General features: G+C 55.2%; 2 protein-coding genes across 2 annotated transcripts in view; one reads left to right on the top strand and one right to left on the bottom strand.

Annotated features, from left to right (window-relative positions):
* LMOD1 (leiomodin 1) overlaps positions 1 to 20,540 on the top strand; it is a 44,165-nt gene extending 23,625 nt beyond the window's left edge. Inside the window, exons 2-4 of the mRNA XM_039227549.1 lie at positions 14,458 to 14,776; positions 14,996 to 15,941; positions 20,480 to 20,540. Coding sequence (XP_039083480.1) covers positions 14,458 to 14,776; positions 14,996 to 15,941; positions 20,480 to 20,540 — 1,326 coding nt within the window. The remainder of the gene's footprint in view (positions 1 to 14,457; positions 14,777 to 14,995; positions 15,942 to 20,479) is intronic.
* Positions 20,541 to 23,148: 2,608 nt separating this feature from the next.
* On the bottom strand, positions 23,149 to 26,502 carry SHISA4 (shisa family member 4). The gene is made up of 5 exons (XM_039227463.1): positions 26,280 to 26,502; positions 25,814 to 25,982; positions 24,866 to 24,999; positions 23,875 to 24,039; positions 23,149 to 23,646 (listed from the first exon to the last, which is right to left on the bottom strand). The coding sequence occupies exons 1-5, from the start codon at positions 26,350 to 26,352 to the stop codon at positions 23,600 to 23,602; spliced, it is 588 nt and encodes a 195-aa protein (XP_039083394.1). The 5' UTR covers positions 26,353 to 26,502; the 3' UTR covers positions 23,149 to 23,599.
* Between the last annotated feature and the right edge of the window lie 422 nt (positions 26,503 to 26,924).

Raw genomic sequence — 26,924 nt, 5'->3', positions numbered from 1 at the left:
GTTTGATAAAACATTCGGTGCAAAAGCCCAACCACCCAAGTTTGCACATCCCTATCTTTTCCAGAGTATTCCTTCCCTCCTCCCATTTCACTGATAAAGGCAGTGCCAAAACTGCAGTGGATGGCATTTGCTCCCCATGTGAAGGCTTGGTCTGGAGCTGGACTCCATCAGAAGATGTCGTTTCCCAGGTTCACAAACACAGTATCCTTTTCTTAGCCACCACTCCACCCCCATGGAGATCATCCTGGGAGGTAAAAATGAACTGTCGAGTTTATGTTTACACTGGAGTTGGAGGCCGTGCCTGAGACTCTTCTGGCCCTTCTGCTCGGCACGAATATTTATCACTGGGCTAACTTCGAAATCACTGGAACAGAATCAGGCAAGGGTCAGGCTCCATGGCGGGTCCTGGCACAGCCCAGCTGGGCTGCATGATGGGGAATCACTACCCGGCTTTCTATCCCTTTCCATCTCTTCCATTCTTCCCTCCTTTCTCCCTGCCACTGGCCTGAGGGGTCTTGGTTTTTCTTTCTTTCTTTCTTTCTTTCTTTCTTTCTTTCTTTCTTTCTTTCTTTCTTTCTTTCTTTCTTTTTGCTATGAAACGGAATTATTTAAAGACAATTTGTTTTTATAAAACAACTTTTCTTTTTTCTGATCATAAAAGTAATCCGGACATTAGATATCTGTTTCTTTTCTTTTTTTTAAGTTTATTTATTTTTGAGAGAAAGAGAGCACGAGTAGGGAAGGGCAGAGAGAGAAAGCAAGAGAGAATCCCAAGCAGGCTCTGCACGGCCAGAGCAGAGCCCGATGTGGGACTTGGACTCATGAACCATGAGATTGTGACCTGAGCCAAAGTCAAGAGTTGGTTACTTAATCAGCTGAGCCACCCAGGTGCCCCTAGATATCTGTTTCAAAAACAGATCACTATCTCACATCAGACTCCAAAATAAAATCCAAATGAATTAAAGATCTAAGCTTAAACATCTCTAGGTTAAGAACTGGGGTAAGAATTTACCAGAAAAACGAGAGCAAAAACATCACTGTAAAGGCCCAAGGACTGACTCCCTGCAAGAACAGAGAGAATCGAGCAGGGCTGAGCAGGGTGCAGGATGGAACCCTGAGAGAGGGCAGTGAGTGGCCAGGTGGGGACGGGCCGTGGGAGTCTCGACTTTACCCCAGGCGCGCTGGAGAACCACTGGAAGCTTTCAGGCAAAGAAGTGAATGGACAGATCTGTTCTTCAGCAGAGTCACTGTGGTTGTGGGGAGAAGACTGTCCTGGAAGAGGTCAGCAAAGCCAGTAGCCCCAGTGACAGATGACAACTGCCTGGGACCAAAGTAGCATCAGTGAGGAGGAAAGGAGGGGCTGATGGGAGTGGTGGGGAGGAGGTAGCATCATCCGAGTGTAGGAGATAAGGGGATTAGATAAAACTATCTTTTATAAAATTGGTTGACTTCATAGCCTCCCCCAAATCCCTTGGGAAGGGGGAGAAGGGATGCATAAGTACGGCAGGGTCCACATGGCTTCTTCCCACAAGCCCCTCCCATCCTCTTCCCTTCAGGATTTCTGAGCTGAGTTGCCAGATGTTTGGAGGAGTCATTCACCAAGACAAGGGGTAGAGCAGGAAAGGGCATTGCAGTGGGAAGCCAGGGGGAGCCCAGGTTTTTAAGATATGTGGGGACAGTCATGCCAGGAGGTATCACAGACAGCTGGATACAAAGGTCTGAACCTCTGCAGTGGTACCCAGCCCAGGAATACAGTGTCAAGAGACATCAGAACACAGAACACAACCTATTCCATCAGAATAAATGAAGTCACCCAGCGAAAGACCCTAAAAGTGAGAACAAAAGAGGCTCAAAATCAGACCTTGAAAACGCCCACATTTAAGAGGCATGTAATTCCCAAGCATTCCCAAGCAATTAAGCAAGATAAAGAATGCAAATGTAAATCTAATTTAGCAATAAGGAGGTCAGTGATGACCTGGCTGAAACTAATTTCCAGGGAGTGGCGGGGCTGAGGTAAGTTTGTGTCGGATCAAGGAATGCGTAGGGACTTCACAAGAACATTTTGGGGGAAGTTGGGGTGTAAAAGGCTATTCGTGCAGGGCAGCACCCGGCGGGACTGGGGGGTCGAGGCACAGATTTGATTGGCCTGGGATGAGAGGCCCATGAGAGAGAGAGTGGGAGCCAGAGCCCACGGCAGGGTGAGCCTGGAACAGAAAGACAGGTGCTTGTCATTTCCAGGACTGGGGAAAGGAGATGAACATGGCGGTGAGTTGGTAGGAGAAAGATGGTGGGAAGTTGGAGAATTCCCACAGGCTGGTTTCTATTGATTCCTGGGAGGTGAGTAGGGGAGATGATCTGCTGAGAATGGGGTGGAGTGGGATGAGACACAGAGGACAAGGAATCTGAGAGCTCAAACACATGCTGGTGGGAGAACCAGAAGAGAGCTATAAATCAGGGAAACTAGATCATGATAGCTAACTTTCACTGCAGGCTTCCAGTGCATTTGGCTCTGTTGCAAACACCTCCCACATAGCACTCCACTGAAGGCTCAGAACCTTCTGAAGGGTCATGATCTCCACACTGGCATGATAGCAAAGACTAGAACACTGGCATTCTAATTTGAGTGCTAGGGCTCGGCATTGGTGTCACCCAGGAGGCAAAGCTGTGGGGCATGGAGGGCAGTAGCCCCAGTGTAGGGGTGGGCTGCTTGCCATGCCTGGCCCAGCAGAGGGGGTGCCGTACAAGCGTGGAGCAGTGGGGTTCAGGGCGGGGACTCTGACCAGTGGGCCTGACCCCCGCGGAGAATATTTGCAAGTATGTGGTTCACACGTCAGATAGGATCGGAGGTATAGCAGTCAGGCGGGTGGTACAGAGAAGTGAGAATTTGGATGGCGTTCCAGCAATGCCACTTCCGGGTAGAGACCCAAAAGAACCGAAAAAAGAACCGAAAGCCGGGACCGGAACAGATGTTTGCACACCCATATGCATAGCAGCATTATGAACGATAGCAAAAAAAAAAAAAAAAAGGTGGAAACAATTCAAGTGCCCCTCCGTGGATGAACAGATCAACAAAATGTGGCATATAGATATAATGGAATCTTACTCAGCCTTAAAAAGGAAATGAAATTCTGAATTTAAACTTTTCGTGGTGTCCCCACTTTGCAGGTGACATTTAGCAGGTGTTAAGCCTCACTCCTGCTCGGCAGCAAGAGGGTCAGCAGTGGTCTGGCTGAGAACTGAGTTATTCGAGGGACCCCAGCCTTGGCCTGAGAGATCATGTTTCCAGTAGTGGCCCAGAGAGGTCACTAAAGAAACTAGCTAGTAGATGACAGTTCTGAGAGCTAGCTTCTTAGAAATCTCTGGTTTGGTAAAGCAAACTTGACCTCTCCCCAGCTGCTCCATCCTTTGGGACCAAGTGGTGAAGATGGAGAATAGAAGGGCTGTCACTGCCTCCACTCCCAGCCCTAGCCTCCCACCTCTGGCCCCAAGGGGCTGGCCTTCTTCTTGTTTACTGCATTCCTTTAAGGAATGTCACTGAGGGGCAGGCTCTGGGAGCTGGCCTGGCTTGTGTAGCTGCCTCTCAGCTCCTACCTCCTTCCCCTCCAGCTCTGGACATCCTCAAGGCTGCAGGCCAAGGCGGGCAGCCACAGACCCTATAGGACTTCTGGGTGTGGACTCGGGATGTATAGCATACACGGGAGTGTGCCCTACGGTCAAACCTGGTGTTGGGCGGGCCTGATTGGGACCCAGTGCCAGGAGGGAAGGGACAGAAAGCAGGGAGAGCCACCAGCAGAGGGCATGACTGTGCAGAGGGCACCTGTAAGCCCTGGGTGCTTACAATGAGAAGCTGTCTCAGGCCTGCCTTCCTAGGGAGAGGATGTGAGGAGTTTAGAAAAGCTCTACAGCTGGCCCTGCTGAATGGCAGAGCCCGGGGTTATCTTTCCAGAAGTGGAGTGGAATCACACACATTCATTCTCCCAGTCACCCTGGCCCCTTGTCTGGTCCCCGACTCGGCCTGCCCTGAGCTGTGGACCATGTGCCCTGCTCAAGGAGCCCTCACCGGAACAGGGCTGAGGCGCTGGGGACATGTAACACACCTGGACCAGGCTGAGAAGGCTGACATCCGGGGCTCTCCAACCTGTGGCCAGACTGGATGCGAGCCCACCGGCATTTCAGCCTTGGGATTTGTCTCTGCCAGTGGTGAGTGGAGGGAGCGCACCTTGTTCACCTTCAACATCAACATCAAATAATGTAGTCTTTGTTCATCACTCCCTTCTTTGTGGTCAGCTCCTTAATTGACAAGCTTTCTGGATCTTCATCATTCCAAACTAATACTTGGCTTCATCTGGTGGCCATCATTCACTCATTCATTCACTCATTCATTTATTCAATAGCTGTCAAGCAAGCATCTACAATGTGCCTGGCACCATCTGCTGGGGACCCAGTGAATGAGAAGGCATCCTTCCTGGCCGTGGTCCCATAGGGGAGATGGATAAAGGGACAGAGTGATAGGGGCCAAGACTGGGAGTTGTGGGGGAAGGGCCTAGGACAGGGGCTAGGGGACACAGAGTGACTTCCTAAAGCAGGCCACACACAATGTTTCATTGGCGCTGGGCGCTGGGTGGAGGTTAACCCGCTGAAAATGGGGTGCAGAACTGCCTGTAAAGGAACAGAGTCGTAGGATGGGGCTCGGGAATGAGGGCAGAGCAGTGAGGCTGCAGAGGAAGGCTTCCTGCTCAGCACACGGGGCTCCTGCCCTGCTTCCCAAACTCCTCCTCGTTCAGGGTCAGCTCCTGTGTCTCCCCACTTATGGAACCTTCCTCAGGGGAACTTTCTGGCTCTGTGCTCTGTGAGGGCTTTCTTAGACCTAGTGTTCACCTCTGCAGATCTTTCTCCTGTCCAGCCAGGCCTTCCCCGCGTCCTCCGTAGGCCCGGCTCCCCCAGGCTCTGGTGGTCGCCACCTTCCACACACACTTTGGGTTCCTTCTTCCACGCCTGACTGTGGAGACAGCCATGGTCTCCCCACCTTGGCATCTTGATTTTTATTCTCACGAGGCTGTGTTCCCCTTAATGCTGCAAGAGCCATGGGCCCTTCCCTCCCAGACAGCCTCCCCTCCCAGCCTAAACACAGAATCCAAGGGAACATTGGGTGCCTCTCCCGGCTCTGCAGAGATTCATGTCCATCCATCTCTGTCTCCCCAGAGCTGAGCCCAGCACCTGGCAGAGCTGTCACTCCTCAAGCATATGACCAAATGGTCAGATGCCTAGGTGGCAGGCATCAGGTCCATGTTGTGTGCTTTGCCAGGAGCCTGGCATTTATTCCTTAGGGTCTGACGGTGGGGAGTGGGTGTGGCATGGTAGGTAAGAGCACGATCTTTAGACTCCAAGAGATCTGAGCTTGAAATCCAGTCCTTGCCCTTACTGCTGATGTGACTTGCTTAAGAACGACGCCATCTGCAAAATGCCAAAAACTTCACCACCAACCCCCAGACACCAGGGCTGCCCCTACACACACTGTCCAGAATTCCGACTTTTCTGTGGTGTATTTCTAAGACGCTGTCATAATGTGATGGCGGTTAAGACTGTGATAAAAGCTTATAGGGAACACTGGGAAAAGAAGACGGTAATACACAAGCGAAGGTCACCCTGGCTCCTACCAGCCAGCAGCACGAGGGACCCCGCCCCTGCCAGCCCTCGTCCCAGCTTCCTCCCAGGGAGGCCTGAACCTGGTGGCAGCACAGAGGAGTGACTTAGATGGGTGACTTATGTGAGGCACTTGGCACGGCATCTGCCACCTTGTAAACACCAAAACCTTCTTATTTCAGTGTTGGGTAGCCAGGGGGTGGAGAGCTGAACTCTGTACCAGGAATTTAAGTCAAAGAATGGCTGGGCGTGCGGCCCGCTCACGCAAGACTGTGTAATAAAGGGGCAAAAAGTTCAGACTCTAGAACCCGAGTCCTTGCTTCCTCACGTAATAGCTGTGTGATCTTGGGCTTCCGCTTCTTCTTCTGTGAAAGTGGGAAAATGGCAGAAGCACCCCTGCAGAGCCAGCACAGGGCTGCAGGGGTGGAGAACTCCATGCGCAGCATGGCCAACAGCACATGGATAAACCCTCCTTAATTCAGCAGCTGTTTTCTGGAGAGGAAACAGTACAAAGCTGTTGTGGACTGAGGATTTGAGGAAGGGCACTAAACTTGACTTCTCCAGTGGGCTGGCAGCCAGGGGTGGGGAACATGCCCTTTAGAAATATGGGGCTCAATGGGGTGCCTGGGTGGCTCAGTTGGTTGTGGGTGTCCAACTTCGGCTCAGGTCATGATCTTGTGGTCTGTGGGTTTGAACCCCGTGTCGGGCTCTGTGCTGACAGCAGAGCCTGGAGCCTCTTTCTGATTCTGTGTCTTTCTCTGGCCCTTCCCTGCTTGTGCCTTCTCTCTTTCAAGAATAAATAAACATTAAAGAAAAGAAAAGAAATACGGGGCTCAAAACCATGAAAGGAGCTCCTCCAGCATTGCCATGTAGTTTCTTCACTGGATAAAGGGACAGCCTGAGTTGGCCTTGCCCTTCCCTAGAAAGCTTGATGCCATTCCAAGACCTTAGGCCCAACGAGCTGCAAACATCCCACCGTGTGGCTGGAGCCTGCGCACCACCCCAAGAGTTGATTCACATGCTCACAGCCGGCAGGTCCTGGAGAGCACAGGGAAGCCAGAGAGAGCAAGCAGGGTGGGGACAGGACAGCAAGGGGCATCTGGGATGCCTGCAGGGACACAGCTTTTCTTAGCTCTGTGACTGCATGAACCTTGGCTTCTTAGCTCAGAGCTTACCAGGTGCACACATTCCCCCAAGGGGGTGCCCTAGATGACCCCTCTGGAGTCCTGGTCAGTTTGGAGGCTTTCTTTTTGGGGGGACAATGGGACACAAGCCTCCAACACTGCTTGTCATATCTATTAGGTGTGGATGGGCTGTCACACTGTCACCCCATGAGACTTCTGGCTGGGAGCACAAGAGGGCAGAGATGGCTGCTGGTCCCTGGTTTTGAGGGTCCCTGCCAGGGTTACCTTGGGCGGGGGGTTCTCTCCAAACCTGACACCTGCCCATTTCTGATGTCACCCATGCAGGTTATTTGAGGCTGGTGTACTTTGTTGGCATCCTCAACAAGCATGTACAGAGGCACCTGTGATGTGCAGGCCCCCATGCTGGGCCTCCCCATCCTCCCTCCCTCCTTGCTCAGGGGCTGGGGGGCTCCAGGCATGCAGTCATCAGTCCCAGAAGGCATTGTGAGGAGGCAGTTTTGCAGTACCCACACCGGATGATACAGCCCCCAACCCCAAATTAGGAATTTTCTTTTGAGTCCATTTCTTAGGGGATTAACTAGACTCCATTTAGGGACAGGAGCTGAGTGTACACATGGGTCTTTGTGTATAAGCCCTTGAACATCCCATAAAGTATGTTCCCAGAGATGTGAACCCAAGGGGGCGAGACTAAAGCCCGATTCTGCCCCCATTCCCTATTGGCTTCCTCCTTCTTGAGTCCATCCTTTGTGGTCTTAGTTTCCCCATAAATCCCTTAATAGCTACAAGGGCTGAGAAGAAGGGGGCTGCTCAGAACTCATCCTGTGAGGGCCCACGGAGACGATGTTTCCCTACACAGTGGGGCTGTGAAATAGGGGAAGGCGACCCAGGATGATCTGAAAAGGGTCAGGGTTGGGATAACCAAAAAAGGGGGTTTCTGGGAAATGCCAACGCCTTGTCCCTGAGCTACCGCCAGGAGTCAAGGAACTTCAGTCTGGGAATGGTTGGGGGAGGGGCTGCCAGGCCTTTTTCTGGAGTGATTCTCTGGTCAGTATGAAGGGATGCTGTCAGCCTAAACAGTAACTCTCAGGCAGTGGGGCCACTGCCTCAGCACCATCTGCCACATGTACCTTGATGTCAACTTGTCCCCCTGCCTGCTATGCCCCCTAAACTGTGAGGGCGGGACTGTCTTATATAGCGCTATGTCCCCAGGATGGTGTTGATATACACCTCCCGATGAATGAAGCCACAGAGGATGAATGAGTGAGGTCACAGGAGTACTTGGCAGGGCTAGCCCTAGTACTTTGTACCCCCAGGCCCACACAGGCCCCACCATTCATAGGACCCTAGCACTAGTTGTCATTGTTGGGGTATGGGTGATACCTGCTCCCATCCCACTCCATCCCTGCCTCGGTCACCATGGGACTGGGGGAGAGGGTGATGGAGAATTCCCAAAGCAACCTGGTCCCTTCCTGGCTTCTAGCTCTTCAGGCAGCTTTCTGGGGTTTGAGACATGGTCATGTCATTGTTCACGGGGAAGTGCAAAAATGCAGTTCCACTGGCCGCTTGGCAAATGCTTGATTTCACACTTCTAAATAATGCTGAGATACTAAGCAAGGGGGCCAGGGGCCTCAGGGAGGAGCAAGGCAAGCCCCCTGCCTGCCACTGGTTCAAGCACTTTTCTTAAGGGAGGGCTCAGCTTCATGGCAGCTTATCTCCTGTTCAGGCCCTTCTTGGTGTCAGGACTTCAGTGTAAGTCTCCTTACAACCACCTGCAACCTCATGATGAGCTCCAGGTTCGTCGGTTCCATTCTGCGTATGAGACAACAGGTTCAGAGGAGGTATGCAGCCTGCCCGAGATTACACAGCTGGTCAAGGGCAGAGTTGGGATTTGCACAGAGGCCAACTGCCTGCAGAGCCAATGAATCCACATGTGACCAGAGGGAGGACATTTCCAGAACAATCCCTGTTTTCCTGACAGCTCTGGAGGGAACCTACAGCTTTCTAGGGACAGTATCAGTTGTTGCAAGATCTGAAGCTCTACTGTATAATGTATAGAATTGTCAAATAACTATGTGCATATCTGAAACTAATGTAACATCGTTGGTCAGCTATACTTCAATTAAAAAAAAAAAAAGATCAGAGGCACCTGGCTGTCTTTGTCCATAGAGCATGCAACTCTTGACCCTGGGGTCACACGTTCAAGTCCCACGTTGGGTATAGAGCCTACTTGAAAAAAGAAACAAAAAACAAGAAACATCTGAAGCTCTGTCTAACGAGCTGGGCTAAGCCTCAGCGGAGGGCTCCTGGCCCATATACCACCAAGGGAAATTGGCATTGCTGGCCCTCTGCACAAATGCCAGTTCTAGGAATTCTACTTCCCCCAAAAGGCAGTTGGTCCTCCTGAAACTTCTGGTCAGAAGAATCCAGAATCTTTCTTCCTGGTGCAAACAAAAGTTTGCATGGCATTCCATGTAGAATGAGGCAAGAGGCGGTAGGGAGTGAATTTCCTTGGTCCTCAGGAGCCCTGGGCCCTGCTGGCAACCCTGACCTTCACACGAGCCATGTAAGGGGGCTGTTCTCCCGGGGGACCTTGGGCACACTTCCAGCCTATGGCAGGCTCCTCCGTACCCTCCCTTGCAGACAGAAGACCCTGGCAGTTGCGGTGCTGGGTAGCGGGTCTCCAGGTGGCTGGAATGAGTAGGGCCAGGGCTCCAGCTCTCTGCTGGACCAGCTTCATGGGAGAAGCAGGGAAACGTGATCTTGGGCTCTGAGACGTGCTGGGGGCTGGTGGAGAGGATTGGTGCAGGACTAGGAAGGAGACGTGGTGCGGGGTCAGAGCACTGGGAGGACTATGGGACGCCGTAGAGTTCCCCGATGCTTTCCTACTAAATATAACCTGATGCACAAGAAACAAGAAGCAGGCTGTGGTCTGGAGCCAAGCTAAAAATGTGGGCTCCTAATGAGCTTGAGTCCTGAGGCTGTCCGTGCCCTCAGGACTTCAGCTAAGGCTTGGGAGACAGTCTACTGAAAGCAGAGTTAGCCTGGAGATTGAGCTGGTGCCTGTCGAGGCCTCTAGGCAGAAAGTCTAATGGCTGTCTGTCTCACCAGGCAGCCCTGGGGGAACCTAGCAAAAGACTGGCCTTGAACCATCTCAATTGACATCACCTCGGACTTACTTTGGGGATGGAACAAATGCACTCGAACCCATGGCAGTGGGATCCCAGGTGAAGGGCACAGCCATTACCAGTCACTGGGCTCTGCCACCTGCTACGCAAGTGGCTGCAGTGAACTCGACAAACCCACACCTTCCATGTCCTGTTACAATAGAAATTTTCGAATAGAAGGGTTCTATTCACCTTGGTGCTGTCCTCTGGGGAGGGCTGCAGACTCTGTCCCTTGCAGAGGCCTCGGGTCATAGGAAGGAGGTGACCTTGGTGGTGGGCTACATGAGATATTAGGCAACCGTGGGCTGAGGGCTGAGTGCAGCACATACAGGGGGCTTGGTCTTCTCTCAGCAAGTTCTCATTTTCCAGGGACTTCTGGACAGACAATTCTTCTCTCCCCCTTGGGCAATGAAAGCGGTAAAATGTTCTCTCTCTGTTGAATTGGACAAGACTTCTAGAGGAAGTGATATCTGAGGCCTGGAGCAGATGGGGGCAAGGAGCTGCTTTTTACCTCCAAGCCTGATTGCTAGGCCTCGGCATCATTTCACAGGTTGTTAGAGGCCTTCAGAGGCCATCATCTCCATTCCTCTGCCTCTATGATGGATTCCCAAAGCACCCCTGAGGGCTTCCCCTAACCCTAAAGCTTTTCCCAAAGGGAAGGACAACTTTTGCCGCTTAAGGCTTACGGTTCTTATCTAGAAGCCTGTGGACCTTTGCTTTATGGAAGTTCTTTGTTATATCTAACCTAACCCCTCTTGCTACAAGGGATGAACAGTGGAGTGGGGCCTAGAGACTGGAGGACAAGCAAAAATAACCTCCGGGGGTCACTAGGATGTACCACCGGTTCTCGAAGCAAAAGAAGTTGGCTTGGACTCCCTTTCAGATAAGCGAGAAGGAGGCAGCTCTGCTATGTGCTGAGGAGCTCGCTCAACAGAAATCCCAGCCCTGGGAGGACGCTGGGCTCCTTCTCCTTTTAAGGCAACGTCTGAGCTCTCAGGGCTACGCAGCAACAAGCCCCAGCCCCACTCATTCCTGGCTATTTGGAGGAAACCCATGATTAATCAGCTCCCCTCCCCCGCCCTGCCTGGTTTTCATTAGGTTCTTTTTAAAGGGCTGGAACACCTCCTCAAGATCAGACACACAGCCGCTCCAAGCCAACTAGGGCCCCAGTGTGGGGGGAGCACCCTAGGAGGGAGCGAGGAGCAATCCTGGATGAAGACAAGGGGAGAGGTCAGCGGCTAGGGTGTCAGGGCAGAGTGAGGGTGAACATGTTGGAAAAGGAGTCCTGATGGGAGAGCAGGGGAAGGTGCCGAACGGGAGCCCTGGTCTAAGCGTGGCAGGGGTTTGGCTGGGAGAGCAGGTAGCCGTGGGGCAGGTTCTAGGGGCGGCAGGGGCGGCCGGGCACCCGGAGCATGACCTGGCAGGTAGAGGGGAGTGCCTTCGCCCCTAAAAAACAAGGTCAGAAAAGGTTACGTTGACTTGGCTGGTGACAGTCAGATCCGGAACCTAGTTTTTCCTGAACTTGCTGGTTAAGTTACCATCTCTCTGGCTCCCCAGTTTCCCTCCAAGTGAGGCCTGTGACCGGCGTGGGAGCCGTGCAGAGGGCAGCTGGGCGGCACACAGTGGGTGCTGAGGAATCCCCAAGGGTGCGCATTTTGGAAGGAGAGGGCAGGATTCCCCGCATTAGGGGCCTGACCTGGTCTCTGCTGGAGAGGCTGGGGCACCCAGCTCTCACCTCCAGGCTCCTGATAGAATTTATGATGAAACCACTCTGAGCTGGGATGGACTGGAATTTCCTGGCTGAGCCCAGGGCAGTGGTCGGGAGTGTCCTAAAGGGGCTGACCCATTGGATTTCCTCATTTACATCCCATTTACATACATCTCCTTTCAAATCAAGGTACTATAAAGTCACCGCAAGTCTGCTCCCCGGAAAAGGGTGATCTGAAGGGTCAAATCCAGTTCACTGGGAGCCAGAGGAAGTGTGAGAGGTGGCTTGCCCCACCATGAAAGCACCAGTGAGTCCCCCAGCGCAGCTGCCCCATTAGGGCAGGAAGAGGGAAGGGCACATTCCTCAGCCCTGCCTCACCAGGCCTCCTGCCCCTTGGCTGCTTGTTGTGATTCTAGCAGAGAAGCCAAGGACTTTTGCTGCTAAATAAACCCTGGGGCCAGTCCCCGATGGCATGTGTTTGTAGTGCAGGTACAAACTGTTTCCATAGGACCAACCGGCTCTCCATTCCATCTGGGACTGCATTGGGGGTGAGAGTGAGGAAGGGATGGGGGAGGGCACGGATGCCATGGAGGGTGGCTTTTCCTTCCTCCTCCTCTTCCCACAAGCCAAGCGGGCACTCTTGAAAAACAGAAAACCTTTCTAATAATCAGGCCATAGTCTCTTCTTAAAAAACACCTGGGGGGCTCAGTCGGTTGTCCATTAAGTAGCCAACTCTTGATTTCAGCTCAGGTCATAATTTCACAGTTCGTGGGATTGAGCCCCACATTGGTTTCTGTACTGACAGCCTGCTTGGGATTCTCTCGCCTTCTCTTCCTACCCAACTGACCCCCCCCAACTCCTAATAAATAAATAAATAAACAAACAAACAAACAAACAAACAAACTTAAACAAGGTGGATAGGAAGCAAGTATTCTCAAAATAAGGCTCAGAATTCATGTGACTTCGTGGAGGAAGAAACAGGGCCCCATGGAAGTACACAGTGACCCATGTTGCATGTAAAATCCAAGCCTTCAGTACATCTCCATTTCAAAGCCTCCCTGAACAATTTCTCAGTGTGTTTATGGTCAAAGCAGAATCACAGAGTCCTAGGTCCTGAATCTGCCAGAGTCCTCCTGAGGTCAGCTCACTCAGTGGAAAATAGGGCTCCTCCCAGAGAGATGCTGATCCTTAGCAAAGCTTTTACTAAAAAATAAGAACAATATTGTGGGCTTTTCAAAAACCTACACATATTTGATGTAAAGATGTGTCTTTTATTCTGTCTACCTTACTTTTTTTTTTTTTTTACTGTTTACTTATTGTGTGTGAGAGAGAGAGAGAGATAGAGGGAGTGGGGGAGGGGTAGAGAGAGAGGGAGAGAGAGAAAATCCCAAGCAGGCTCCCAGGTGTCAGCAGAGAGCCGTTGGGCTCAGTCCCACAAACTGTGAGATCATGACCTAAACCACAATCAAGTCAGCCACTCAAGTGACTGAGCCACCCAGGCGCTCCTACCTTACTTCTTTACTGTGAGCTCCTTCCTATTTCAATGAGATGATGATAGTAGATAAAATGTATAATTATTCCTTTTTTTGTTTTTTTTAGAGATAGAGTGTGTGTGAGCAGGGAAGAGGGACAGAGGGAAGAGAGAGAGAATCCCAAGCAGGCTCCACACTCAGCACAGAGCCCAACATGGCACTCATTCCCACAACTCTGGGATCATGACCTGAGCCAAAACCAAGAGTCAGATGCTCAACCGACTGAGCCATCTAGGCACCCCTATAAATATCTTTAATTGGTAAAATAAAATGTTAGCAGCCCTGTGTTGGTCCCTCTAACTTTTTGTTGTTGTTGTTGTTCCTTTTAAAATGTATTAGCTGTAAAATCCCCGTATCTGAGAACCACTGACCCTTTGGAAGCAGGGCCAGCGCTAGGGTGAGGCATGTGAAGCACTGCCTCGAACACAATGCAAGGGACACCAAAAAGCTCAGTGATCAAGATAACTGATATATTTTAAAAATTTTTTAAAATGTTTTTATTTCTGAGAGAGAGAGAGCAGGGGAGGGTCAGAGAGAGAGGGAGATACAGAATCTGAAACAGGCTCCAGGCTCTGAGCTAGCTGTCAGCACAGAGCCCAACATGGGGCTCGAAACCATGAACCATGAGATCATGACCTGAGCTGAAGCCGGACACTTAGCCGATTGAGCCGCCCAGGCGTCCCAAGAAAACCGATATTTTTAAAAATCGAATTTAATGCCAAAAAATCTACGACAACCAAAAAATGCAAAATTTTAAATAAAGACAGGACCAGTATTAGTGATTTTTCCCTTTGCCTTGGGTTCCAACATGGCTTAGAAAGGCATCCCTTCTTCTTTTTCTTTCTGTTTTTTTTTTTTTTTGAGAGAGAGAATGTATGTCTGCATAAGTCAGGGAAGGATGAGGGAGAGGGAGAGAGGGAATTTTCAGCAGGCTCAACACCCAGGCAAAGCCCAATGCGGGGCTCCATCTCACCTCATCTCATCTCATCTCACCACTGTGAGATCATGACCTTGAGATTATAACGTGACCTGAAATCAAGAGTCGGTCATTTAACCAACTGAGCCACAGAGGCACCCCTGGAAGCATTCCTTCTAAATCACCGTGACAGCTTGAATCCCAAACCCCCTCATGGTGTTCTCAGTGGACATAGTCCTTTGGAGGCTCCAGGGCAGTTATATAAATGCTCCCCACACTTGTCCCCATACTCATTCCTCTCCCTCTGTAGCCAGCTCTTCATGTTTATTTTTCTTTTCTGAATTTTTAGGAAAACAAGCAAGTGGAGACCAAGACAGATGCCAAGAATGGAGAGGAAAGGGGCAGAGATGCCAGCAAAAAAACCCTGGGCCCCAGACGGGACTCAGACCTGGGGAAGGAGCCAAAGAGGGGTGGTTTAAAGAAAAGCTTCTCAAGAGACAAAGATGAAGCTGATGGCAAAAGTGGAGAGAAGCCCAAGGAGGAGAAGCTCATCAGGGGCATTGACAAGGGCCGGGTAAGGGCTGCGGTGGACAGGAAGGAGGCAGGGAAGGAAGGGAAGGGAGAGGAGAGGGCAGCAGCCCCAAGGAAGGAAGAGGAGAAGCAAGGCAGTGAGAGGAGCACAGGGCCGAGCAGAGACAAAGACAAGAAGAGAGAGGAGAAGGAGATGAGTAAGAAAGAGGATGACGGGAAGGGAAAAGGGGAGAGGAGGAGTGCAGATGCCAGGAAGGAGGATGAGAAGGTGAAAAGAGGAAGTGGGAGCACAGACACAAAAAGGGAGGATGAAAAAGTGAAAAAAGAGGAATCCGTAAACAAAAAGGAACCCAAAGAAGAGAACAAGACCCAGGCACCGGAGAAACAAGCCCCCGCTGGCCCCACCAAGCCCTCTGAAGGGCCTGCCAAGGCGGAGGAGGAAGCGGCCCCCAGCATATTTGATGAGCCTCTGGAGAAAGTGAAGAACAATGACCCAGAGATGACTGAGGTCAATGTCAACAACTCAGACTGTATCACGAATGAGATCTTGGTCCGGTTTACCGAGGCTCTGGAGTTCAACACTGTGGTCAAGGTGTTTGCCCTGGCCAACACGCGCGCCGATGACCACGTGGCCTTTGCCATCGCCATCATGCTCAAGGCCAACAAGACCATCACCAGCCTGAACCTGGACTCTAACCACATCACCGGCAAGGGCATCCTGGCCATCTTCCGGGCCCTCCTCCAGAACAACACGCTGACTGAACTCCGCTTCCACAACCAGCGGCACATCTGCGGCGGCAAGACGGAGATGGAGATTGCCAAGCTGCTCAAGGAGAACACCACCCTGCTCAAGCTGGGCTACCATTTTGAGCTGGCTGGGCCCCGGATGACGGTCACCAACCTGCTCAGCCGTAACATGGACAAACAGCGACAAAAGAGGCTCCAGGAGCAACGGCAGGCGCAGGAGGCCAGTGGCGAGAAGAAGGATCTGTTGGAGGTGCCCAAGTTCGGGGCCCTGGCCAAGGGCTCCCCCAAGACCTCCCCCCAGCCATCTCCAAAGGCCTCGCCCAAGAACTCACCCAAGAAAGGGGGCGCTCCGGCTGCTCCCCCTCCGCCCCCACCTCCCTTGGCCCCACCCCTCATCATGGAGAACCTGAAGAACTCCTTGTCACCAGCTACCCAGAGGAAGATGGGAGACAAAGTCCTCCCCACCCAGGAGAAGAACTCCCGCGACCAGCTACTGGCTGCCATTCGCTCCAGCAACCTCAAGCAGCTCAAGAAGTTAAGTAGTTGTGGGCAGAGGTCAGCAGGGCTGGAGAAGGGAGAGCAGGGGGAGAGCCAGCAGGGCTGGAGGAGGGGGGCAGGGGGAGGGCCAGCAGGGCTGAAGGAGGGGGGCAGGGGGAGGGCCAGCAGGGCTGGAGGAGGGGGGCAGGAGGAGAACTCCCGCGACCAGCTACTGGCTGCCATTCGCTCCAGCAACCTCAAGCAGCTCAAGAAGTTAAGTAGTTGTGGGCAGAGGTCAGCAGGGCTGGAGAAGGGAGAGCAGGGGGAGAGCCAGCAGGGCTGGAGGAGGGGGGCAGGGGGAGGGCCAGCAGGGCTGAAGGAGGGGGGCAGGGGGAGGGCCAGCAGGGCTGGAGGAGGGGGGCAGGAGGAGAACTCCCGCGACCAGCTACTGGCTGCCATTCGCTCCAGCAACCTCAAGCAGCTCAAGAAGTTAAGTAGTTGTGGGCAGAGGTCAGCAGGGCTGGAGAAGGGAGAGCAGGGGGAGAGCCAGCAGGGCTGGAGGAGGGGGGCAGGGGGAGGGCCAGCAGGGCTGAAGGAGGGGGGCAGGGGGAGGGCCAGCAGGGCTGGAGGAGGGGGGCAGGAGGAGAACTCCCGCGACCAGCTACTGGCTGCCATTCGCTCCAGCAACCTCAAGCAGCTCAAGAAGTTAAGTAGTTGTGGGCAGAGGTCAGCAGGGCTGGAGAAGGGGGGGCAGGGGGAGGGCCAGCAGGGCTGGAGGAGGGGGGCAGGGGGAGGGCCAGCAGAGCTGGAGGAGGGGGGCAGGGAGAGGGCCAGCAGGGCTGGAGGAGGGGGGCAGGGGGGCAGCAGGGCTGGAGGAGGGGGTGAGCCTACAAGGGGAGCCCGTGGGGGGCACATGGCAAGCTGCAGGCAGTACACAGACTTCTTGTCCGTAGGGTGCTTCTGGCCGTCCCATCTATCCCCCTGCCTCTGGGCAGGCCACACCTGTCTCCTGCAGGGGGGAGGGGATTCTCTCCTTCCTCTAGGAGCTTCCTTGAGCCTCTCACTCCATGCCTCGAACTCCTCCACCCTGCAGCTAAACCAATTTCTCCCAGAAATGGAGAAAGAGCCTCTACAAAGAAGTTCCACCTATGACCCTACCATTATGTCCTCTCCCCCCCATTCCCAAAGCAAAAACGACCTCCCTTTTACGAATCCCCTCTCAGGACCTGCCGAGTCCTACGGATCAGTTTATCCCAAAGGTGTCTGGGAGAGCCGCCCTCAGGGGAACCTCCCTGTGACTAATCAGTGCCACAGACACAAGAGCCATCCCTACAGACCCCTCTTCTCAACCTCTATCCCCCGCCCTTTGGTGACAGAGTCCATGGTCACCTGCTGGTCTGGCTGGCTGGTGGCAGCTAACCCTACCCCCACAACATCATCGGGGGCTAGACACCATGACATAAAAGACAACCTCAGCTGTAATTCTCGTGGTCATTTGATGACATTCAGCTTTTGCAGAAAAGGAAAAAAATGCTTCCTCTGTGTCAACATGTCATTTACTCATTTCACAGACATATACTGAGGTGCATGAAGGGGAGACAAGATGAACTGCAGAGGCCCCTTTGCTGAGCTCCTTTCTCTAAACTCTCTCTGCTTTGCCCCGACAGGTGGAGGTGCCCAAACTGCTTCAGTAGGACCAGACTGCCAGGGGGCAGTGTCTGCCGATGCCACGACTGCCCAGGCCTCGCCTCCCAGGCCCGCACAGACCCCGCCCACCCCACCCCGGCTCACCCGCTGTGGATGTCCCCGCTCCGCCACGGGAGAGCACGGGGCCTGGCCACGCGCAAGGAAGGATGCCTGATCTCTTCTCACTTTCCTTTTCTTGTCTCTGAGGCTCTACAAAAATTTCTTTCATACCTGGAACTGAGGTTTCTGGACAAGAAGAGTCCTTTTAGCGTGTCATTGAGAAGACGGCATGCCTGGGGCCCAAGCAGCTGGCAAGTTGCAAAAGGCCTGTGATTCAGGACAGACGTCCCACCCGGACCACATAACCAGCCCAGCCCCACTGCCCTCCAGGGCCAGGATTCAGGCCTCTGAGGAGCCCTTGGGGCAAAGCTGCGGGGCCCGGGGCCCTCTGTGTGGGGTAATGGCCGAAGATGGAGCGGGCATGAGGGCCCAAGGGGAGAGGGGGGAGGGGCTGAGGATACCCTCAAACCCCTCCTGGGCTAATGAGAGGACATGGCAGGGACAGCCGGCCTGGACGGACAGTGCCTGGTGGGGAGTGGGTTCCAGCTGGGAGGAGAGGGACAGATGGCAGCTGGTCCTGAAGGTTTAATGCCAAAGCAGACGTTTCCCTCACACCCACCTGCTGTTGTATAAATAGCTGTGTATCTGTTTTTCCATAAGATTTTGATAATATATACAAGCCTTTAGTTGTGAATGAATGACTGTGCCCCAGCTCTGTACTGTACCGAGGGTGCTGATGCCCACTCTGGCCCCATGGAAGGCTCTAGAAACTCAGGTTCCCTGCCATGCCATCCCGAGTTGACCACATATCCAGTTCATGTCTGCAGAAAGTCCAGTGCAAGGGAAAGCCTCAGGCCTGAGAAAAGGGCTCCCCACTGACCCGGTTGACCAGGCCAAGGAAACCAGACCTTAGCCAGGGTCTGCTCTTGACCATTCTTGCTGCCTGGAGTCATTGGCCAGAGCTGCTTTCGGGGGTGATGGGGCAGAGTGGAGCCCAGGGCCCTGGGATGGCTATATTAGGCATGTTCAGGGGATGCTCATTCCATGACTCTTCCTAACTGCGGGCTTGGGGCCAGCTCCCCATAGCAGTCACAAGCCCAGGAAGGCAGCCATCTCTGAGCAGGCAGAGAAGTGAATGACCATTTGGGGAGCAGCACCCCCACCCATGTGCCCAGTCACCCATCTCCCTACCCCCTGCTCTAGCTTCAGGCTGCTCTCCTGACCTAACAGTGCCCCCATGCCCTCCATCAGGTGTACATCAAAAGCATCTTTCTGATTTGAGTGACTTCAAGGTGCCAGCACCCCTTGGCACTGTGGGACTGCCACCTTGGGTCTAGGTCACTGGTAGTTTTTCTGTCTCCAGCTTGTGCCTCAACAGCAGGGAGTATGGCAGTTTCACCGTCTTTGGGGGGAAGGAGGGGGCGTCCCTGCTAGGAAGGAGGATTGCCGGGCTAGGTCTGACCAAAAACAGAGGCAGGCTAGTCGTGGCAGCAAAAAGCTTGGATCCCAGGTTACACTCTGTGCCCCTTCCCCTCCACATGCTGGACTGTCTGGCCCAACAAGGGAAACAAGGGCTGCACCCAGGAGAGGGGAGACAGACACCTGCTGCCTCCTGGACCTCAAAGGGTGTTCACTGGAGCTAAGTGCAGCCAGGCCTTCCATTCACGCTGCGTCTGTGGTTGCTAGGCCTTGGCAAGATGCTTCAGGTGCTCTTTCAATTCTGTGAGGGGGATACCAATATTATCTCCATTTTGCAGATAAGTTCAGTCCAGAGAGGTTAACTTACAGGTCCATGGTCACACAGCTAATAAAAAGCGAGCTCAGGTCCATTTCCAGCTCCTAGAGCTACTTCTGATAACAGGTCCCCCTCGTCCCCTTACTGAAATGAGACTTGTCGTGGTGCCCCAGGAAAGCACTGAAAGCCTAACCAGACCGAAACGACACATCTCCAAATCTTAAGGTTCCGAAAGAAACTGTCACCTTAGGAAGACCTTTCTACCAAACTTAAAACAAGATTTAGCCAGACTAAAACACACACACACACACACGCACGCACGCACGCACGCACCCATCCACCCACCCACTTTCTGTCCACACACAACAAGGGGTTAGCGCCGCTCTCTTCCTCCGCTCTCCTCGGCTCTGGGCTGGGTGGGTAGAGCCGAGGCTGGTGAGGTCATTCTTCCTCTGGTGCCTTAGAACCAGATGCGGGGGCGCAGCGCCACCTGCCGGCAGGCCGCGTCCCGGGTTCTCCCGCTGCGCCAGGGGCGCGCCCGAGCTGCGCTAGAGGGCAGGGAAGGTGGGTAGATGGGACGCAGCGCCCGGTCTGCGGGGACGCCTTCCCCCCGCCAGGGAGGGGCAGGGGGAGCGCCTGGCACCGAGCGGCCATGTGTGCTCGTGGAGGGGCTGAATATGGAAACCGGCCGTTCTCTGGGGGCCGCGTTTCTGCCGAATCGTGCACCCACCGCCGCCCACCTGCCCCATCCGCCTCCGCTGGCTCCCGTCTGCTAGGTTTCCCTTCATGAAACATAGGACGCAAGAGCGGGACAGGATCTATCCCCGTCCCTCGCCCGCCTTTTACAGGGAAGAAAATGAGAGTCAAAGGCAGCAAATGACTCGAACAAGGTGATGCACCCATATTCGAACCCACATCTCTTGCCGCCGGGTCCACTCTACCCACCTGGGCCACGGGGCTTCCCTCCACATGTCCTCCGCGCCGCCTCACCCCGCTGGCCCCATCGTTACCAGGGGCCACATCCTGTGTCTCCCGCCAGGCAATCGAGGGCGTCTTCGCTTCCGGCTCCGGCCACTGGGCCCGCCCACACCCACGGTGGCACCGTCTTCCCACCCCCCCGCCCCCGCCCCCGCAGGTCTCGGACCCAGCCCCTGGCGCTGGCCGTGAGTGGGATGGCGGGGCCTGGGGGCTGCTGAGATACCCCACTCTCCATCACAGGAGCTCCCCAAGCTGGTGAGCGAGGGGCTCCAGCCCCAGGCGCGGTGAGTTGGGACCATGGCCCACTCATCCAGGCTTCTTTAAGAAGCATTGGATCTGGACACGGGTCACCCACCTTGTGTGGCTTCTGGACCCCATGATCACCAAGCCTGGAGTGCCATGTGCTGCCTACCCCGTGGCGCCCACCCGCAGCTCCCCACTCCTCTGCAGACTGGTCTCAAGGCCTGAGGCCCAGCTAGGGAATAGTGCCACCTGTGGTATGGGGGGCAATCTGCTGACCTGGGAGTCCAGGCCTGGTGAGGCCCCCCCCCCACTCGACCCTCGTCCTGTGCTCTACCTGCTCTGGCTGGGCCATGCACCTTCTCTAGGCCTTTAACCCCTCTTCTTTATCTCACCGACCCTCCCTCACTCCTTGCCTGAGGTGCCCATTTTCCTAGCTGCCTCCATTCTATACCTCTCCCCCCATCGTGCTCCCCTTTCTTGCTAACCTTTCTTTCCTCAGGCCCCCATTGAATTATTCACCTCTGCCCTAGTTGTCTCCCTGCATCTGAACCCCTGCTGCCTTCCCTGTTTGAGTTCAGCCTCCCTTCTCCCCTGCCTGAACAGGTATCCAAGAAAGAGGTGCCCTGGCTTGTGTGTAGAGTGCTCCTCTCCATCTGTGGTCCCAGACCTCCCCTAAGGGTCCTCGGTGTGCCCTCGCAGCCCAGCAGGACCCCATTTACACCGTTGGAGACCCCAGCCCGTATCTTGCTCCCCTTGTAGGGTGTCTGCCTGGTTTCCAGGGGTGTTGGCTGCTAAACAAAGCGATGGGAGGGGCAGCTCGGTGCTCCTGCTGGCCCCGTGCCCCTGGGGATGCAGATGAGATGGAGTCATACATGTAGAGCTCTGGGAGAGGTGTCAGGGGTTCCCTATTTACAGAACTAGAGAATGTGACAGGGGCCTCCTCTCTGCTCAGGGCATGTGAAAGCCCCATTCTGCCATAGTTATCCCCTTTCCTTAGAATCCTCAGTGCTGTGCAGTTAATTGACTGGAAATGTTGCGGAGGGGAGATTCCACCCTTCTGGGAGGCAGCTATGCCTGGGATAAAACTGCCTTCCACCCCAGACAAAGCAATTTTTAATTGGCCCCAGATTGTGGATTTGAGGATAATTAATTCTGACTGGCATGGCTGTGCATTCATTTACACCTCTTTTCTTAGGGAAACTCAGAAACCCTGTCCTGCCAATTTCCTCCACCTCTCAGCTCCAGGAGAGAGAAGTTGGGAGGGAGGGAGGGGGGAGAGAGAGAGAGAGAGAGAGACATTGAGAGGAGATTGCATTTCAAACCCTGATGACCCTCTCTTCTAAGGTGTGAAGGCAGAATTTGCAGCCTGGAAGCCAGGATACTCTGTGACCCCAGCTCCCACCTCTTTCCCCCCTACTCAGAGAGAGTGAATTTGAGCTGTGGTCCCAGCTCTGTCCCCACCAGCATTAGCTTTCTCTTTTCTGTCTTGGTCAGTTCCTGGGGCAGACTCTTGGACCCCCCTGAAGATTTCACTGGGAAGGGAGGAGATTGTAAATCCATGGACAGAGCTCTCTCCAAGTTGTTTCTGATGCAGGCCCAGGAGCTCCCCACCCCCATCCTGGGTGACAAGAGGCTTCGTGACATTATATGGGCGCCAGAGGGCAGGGTTAGCACAATGGCCATATGCGGAACCCAGCTGGAAGGCAAGGTTGCAGGGCTGGAGGACCTTGGAGGGTGAGAGAAGGAGGGGGGCTGAGCATATGGGTGTTGGGGGAAAGGAGCTGGTTGGTTGGTGGTGGTGGTGCCAACCTGAGCTGGGACTTTTCCCATTTGAATTAAAAACTGTAAAACTTCTTTCCCTGGATCTGTCACCAGACAAGTCCTGAGAGCACAAGGATCGAGTCCTCCGGGAACAAGGCAAGGGACAAGGATCTATCTAGATGCATACGCATCTCCATGGGTGGGGGCGTCTGCCTGGCTCAGTGGGGGACGTAATGTTTTAGGGTCCCCTGATGGTCCACGGCAGCTGACAGAAACCAGCCTCTTGGGTAGCCCAGCCTCTCCACCTGGCTTCTGGTCCTAGAACCTCTCCGACCAGGAAGGACTGGACCGGGGTCAGTTTCATGCACACATTTTACCCTCATGGCAGCCCTGAGGCATTATCCCCATTGAATAGCTGAGAAAACTGGGACTTGGAGACCTTCAGAGACAGACCCAAGGTCAGCCAGTGGCAGGACCCACAAAGGAAGCTGAGTACTGGAAACTGGGGAAGGCGCCTGCCTGCAGTGCCTTATAGGTCACAGGCTCCTGACTCCTAATGGGGAATCTCTGTGATGCAAATGATCACCCTTGTCCCTTCCCCACTGTGGCAAGATCCATCTCACTGGCTTGGGAACTGGCTCAAGGAGCCCTTAGCCTGGGGTGGTTCTGCTGTGGAAGCGGGGTAAGGGTGGTGCTGGGCTCCAGCCCAGGCACCTGCACCCCGTCCCGCTGCTTGGAGGATGTGGTACTAGCAGCACTAGGGCCCAGCTGAAGGCAGAGCTGGAAGGCATGGATGGGCCCAGTGAGGCAAACCGACATGAGTTACAGCTTTACAGCTTTAATCCAGCAGGTTGGAGCCCTGACCAGGGGGCAGCCAGGAGCAGGGCTTCTGCCCACTGCTGATGGAGCCCACTCCCCACCGCGCCCCAGCCCACAGTGAGCAAACAGGACAGGCCCCAGCCTTCCTGGCTGGGATCCTGAGAGTAGAGGGACTCTGAGAAAGCAGGGGCTTTGACCCAGGCTTTCATGTCCTTCTCTTGCCCCAGGTAAAAAATAATCCCCCCGATTGGAAGCCCTCCCCACCCACCCCTCGTTCATGGCCAAGTTCCAGCTCAGCTCCTGGTCTACTTCCCTGGGGCTCCATAACAGTAGGACCCAGGGCTTGGCTTTTTCTGGGGCCTGGTGAGTAGAGGCCCCCTGTCCACCCCCAGGGCCAGATGCAGATACAGGGGAGAGGCATCACTGAAGGGGCAGCAGAGACACAGCTGGGTCCTCAGGCTCCTGGGTAGGAGGGCTGTGGCGGCATATAGGGGGGAGGAGCTGAAAGTCAAGGAGACAGGATGAGGGTCAGGGGTGGCACAGGGGGATGTGAAGTGACCCCCAAATCCCAGAGACATGAAGGATCCATGCAGAAGAGGTAGCCTGGATGTTTCCAGCTGAGGTACACGTCCAGGAGAGGGACTGAGGGGAAGACAGCGGCAGGGGAGGTCCCAGCACAGGGGCAGGGGGCAGGCAGGAGGAGCAAGTGGCTCCGGACTGCTCACTTACCTGCAGGGTTGTAGATAGGGGGCCCAGCCGGGTAGAGTGGATACTGGGGAGGACCACTAGGAGGGTACATGTAGCCAGGCTGTGGGGGTGCGGGGCCAGCTTTGGGGTCCTGGGGGTATGGGTACACTGGCTGCACTGGGATGCCTGTCATTGGAATCTCCTGGCCTAGGTGGGGGACAAGGATCCGCATTCAGAGCTCCACCTCCATGGGAGGAAGCCTCCTCCTCCTGCCCAGGAAACCAAGGTAAGCACGCACCCCTGGGCCCCTGCTCTGCGTTCTGGTAGGCTCCAGGCTGGCCACCTGCTGCCTTTGCCTCCCAGACATTGCTTGGCAGAGTTGAACAGGGAGCTGTGCACGTGGTCCCAGCGGGTCAGTCTGTGTTTTGCGGGTTTGCTCCCCTCAGCAGGTTTCCGAAGCCTCATGAGCCAGAGAACACAGCCTGGGGAATGTCCCACTTTGGCAAGGAGGGGGCAGCTCCCAGGGCTGGTGTCTTGTAATCTAACAGAACTGCCACCAAGGGGGTCCTCCCCCAGGCTCTCCCTCCCACACCGATCTCCCACACGGGGTCACCATTCCCCTGTCCACCAGGCGGGGGCGGATATGCAGTCCTGTGCCAGCGCTCAGGCACACGTTCCATTGTACACTGGTGCACACCCAGCGAATGTTCACCGCCATAGACAGACCCCACCTCCTGTATTTCCCGAGAGTCATATGCATGCATGTACCCACTGCACACACACCACTGCTGACAGACGGCATGCCGCGCACATCTGATTCTCACACGCATGCAGGTACGTGTACACGTAGTCCGATGTTCACATACACGGCCCTGGCACATTCTTATTTTGGGGGTTACCCGCTGGTGGGTCAGTGTATACAAAAGCACACACTACTACATAATTCACACATCCATGAACTCTTCGGGGCCCATCGTGGGGCTCAGCTCGACTCAGCCTATCTCAGGTTCATCTTGCCCAGTGCTGTACATACCTTCAAACGGGCTCTGCAGATGTTGACGCCGGCGGTACAGGTAGCAGCAGGAACAGAGGAAGCAGCAGATGGTGGTGGCAACCACAGCCACGAAGAGGATCACGGCGGAGGCGATGCCTGCTATGGTCTTGGGACTTGAGACAAAGAACAGGTCCCCTCACCTTCCAACACTCATAGGAGGGAGTCCTCATTATGGTGACCATAAAACTGTGCTCCAACTCCTGGCCAGCAGGGGGCCACAGCAAGCTGAGACTTGGGGTTCCTTGAGGGGCTCGCCCAGTCCCTGTGGAGGAGATCTTAGGGGACCTCCATTTCCCAGAAGGCCATGCTGCCTGGCTGGCTAGTGTGAGGCATGCCGGGAGTTGTAGTGTGCACCCCACTTCATCACTCCTACATCTACAACTCAATTGGTTAGGCTTGGAACATGTTAGTGCTGAAAGGCACCTTAGAAATAATCTAGAGCCCCTTGTTTTCAATAACCCCTCCCCCAATCACAGTCTCCTTACACCTTTTGTACATTAGCAGTCCCTTTCAAGAAGTTTGAAAACCACTAATTTTGGCAACCCCCTCATTTTATGAAGAGGAATTATGACCCATGAGAGGATGAGCCTTCCCCAGGAGTACACGTCTGAGAGCTGGACCTGGGAATTAAACCCAAGTCTCCTGCCTTCTTGCCAGGGCTTCTTCCACAAAGCCACACCCCGGTCTGGGTGCTGACCGTGTACACACCCTCCACCAAGCCCGAGAGGGTTACTAAGGTGCCTTTCCCGGACCTCCCAGGCCCCAGCACTAACACCCAGCTTTGTCCCCAAGCTGAGCCCTGGGCTTGGGCTAAAGGCTGTGGAGGTGGACGTGGAGAGGGGCAGGAGGCAGACGGGGAGCAGGGGAGGCCCAGGCAGGGCTCCTGAGAGGAGGGTGGAGGGGACGCGGGTGGAGGCGGGAGCCCACCTGAACGCCAGGCAGTGTTTCTGCTGCCTCTCGGTGATGAGCAAGGTCAGGTCTCTGCAGCAGTACCGATGGTAGCAGGTCCCGCAGCAGAAGGTGAACTCGCAGTTAAAGCCTGGATGCCAGGAGCCATTCCGGTCCAGGTACCACAGGCAGTCCTCGCCGGCCAGCGCTGCGGGCAGGTGTGGGGGGGGGGGGGCATGGCCACCAGGCCGGCTTTCCGTCCGCCCTTAGCCCCGCTCCCCGAGGCTCCCAGCCCTCCGGCTCCCGGCTCCCGGGACGCGGGAGCTGCCCCTGGTCGCCACCCTGAGGCGCTCCGCCTCTGAGCCCCAGCGGCCTCTCTACGGAGCTGACCCCGCGCTCCGGGTCAGCTGCCCATGGCCCAGCCTCCTGGCCGTGTCTCCTCCCGCTCCCAGCGCATCGGCACCCAGGGGAGCCCCCGCGCCCACCCCGCCGCCCACCCCCTTACCCAGGGGAGCCCCCAGCACCAGGAGGGCGGCCGCAGCCAGCGGCGCGGCCCCGCAGAGCCCCCGGGGCCGCATGGCGGGGGCTGGGCGCGGCCGCCTGGAGCAGGGAGCGCAGGACGAAGCCGGCCGGCGGGAGCTGCTGCGGGGCCCAACCCGCCGCCAGGCTCGCTTTCCTCTCCCGCCTCCTGCGAGGGCGGGACTAAGGCCCGGGCCGCGGTAACACTGTCCCCCCCCACCCCCCCTGCGCTCCGCGCCCGGCCCAGGGGGCCACCCACCGGCGACGCCCACCCAGCCCAGGCGCGGAGCTGGGTGCCCCTCACCCAGCCCGGTACTGCCCCGCGCCCCCGCCCCCAGCCCCACGGTGGCTCCTCCCGCCCGAGCCACCGTGGCCACAGCGGGCCGCTGGACACTGCGGCCAGGAAGGCCTCTCCGTGTCCTGGGCCCGCCCCTCGCCTGGGCTCAATCAGTATCCCGGACCCCAGAAGCCCCGATCCTGGTGCCATCTCCGAGTACCCAGGCACATGGGCCAACCCTAGAGGGGCAGGACCTCCTCTGCCCCATTGTCCAGCCCAGGACGTCCTGCGGGGAGGGAGGGGGGGCTGGAGAAGAGGGAAAAGAGGCTGAGAGCACCCCGCCCCCAATTCCAG

The sequence above is a fragment of the Hyaena hyaena genome, unplaced genomic scaffold (genome assembly GCF_003009895.1).
Source record: "Hyaena hyaena isolate Hyena2069 unplaced genomic scaffold, ASM300989v1 scaffold_28, whole genome shotgun sequence".
Lineage (NCBI taxonomy): Eukaryota > Metazoa > Chordata > Mammalia > Carnivora > Hyaenidae > Hyaena > Hyaena hyaena.
This window is presented reverse-complemented; position numbering and strand designations above follow the sequence as displayed.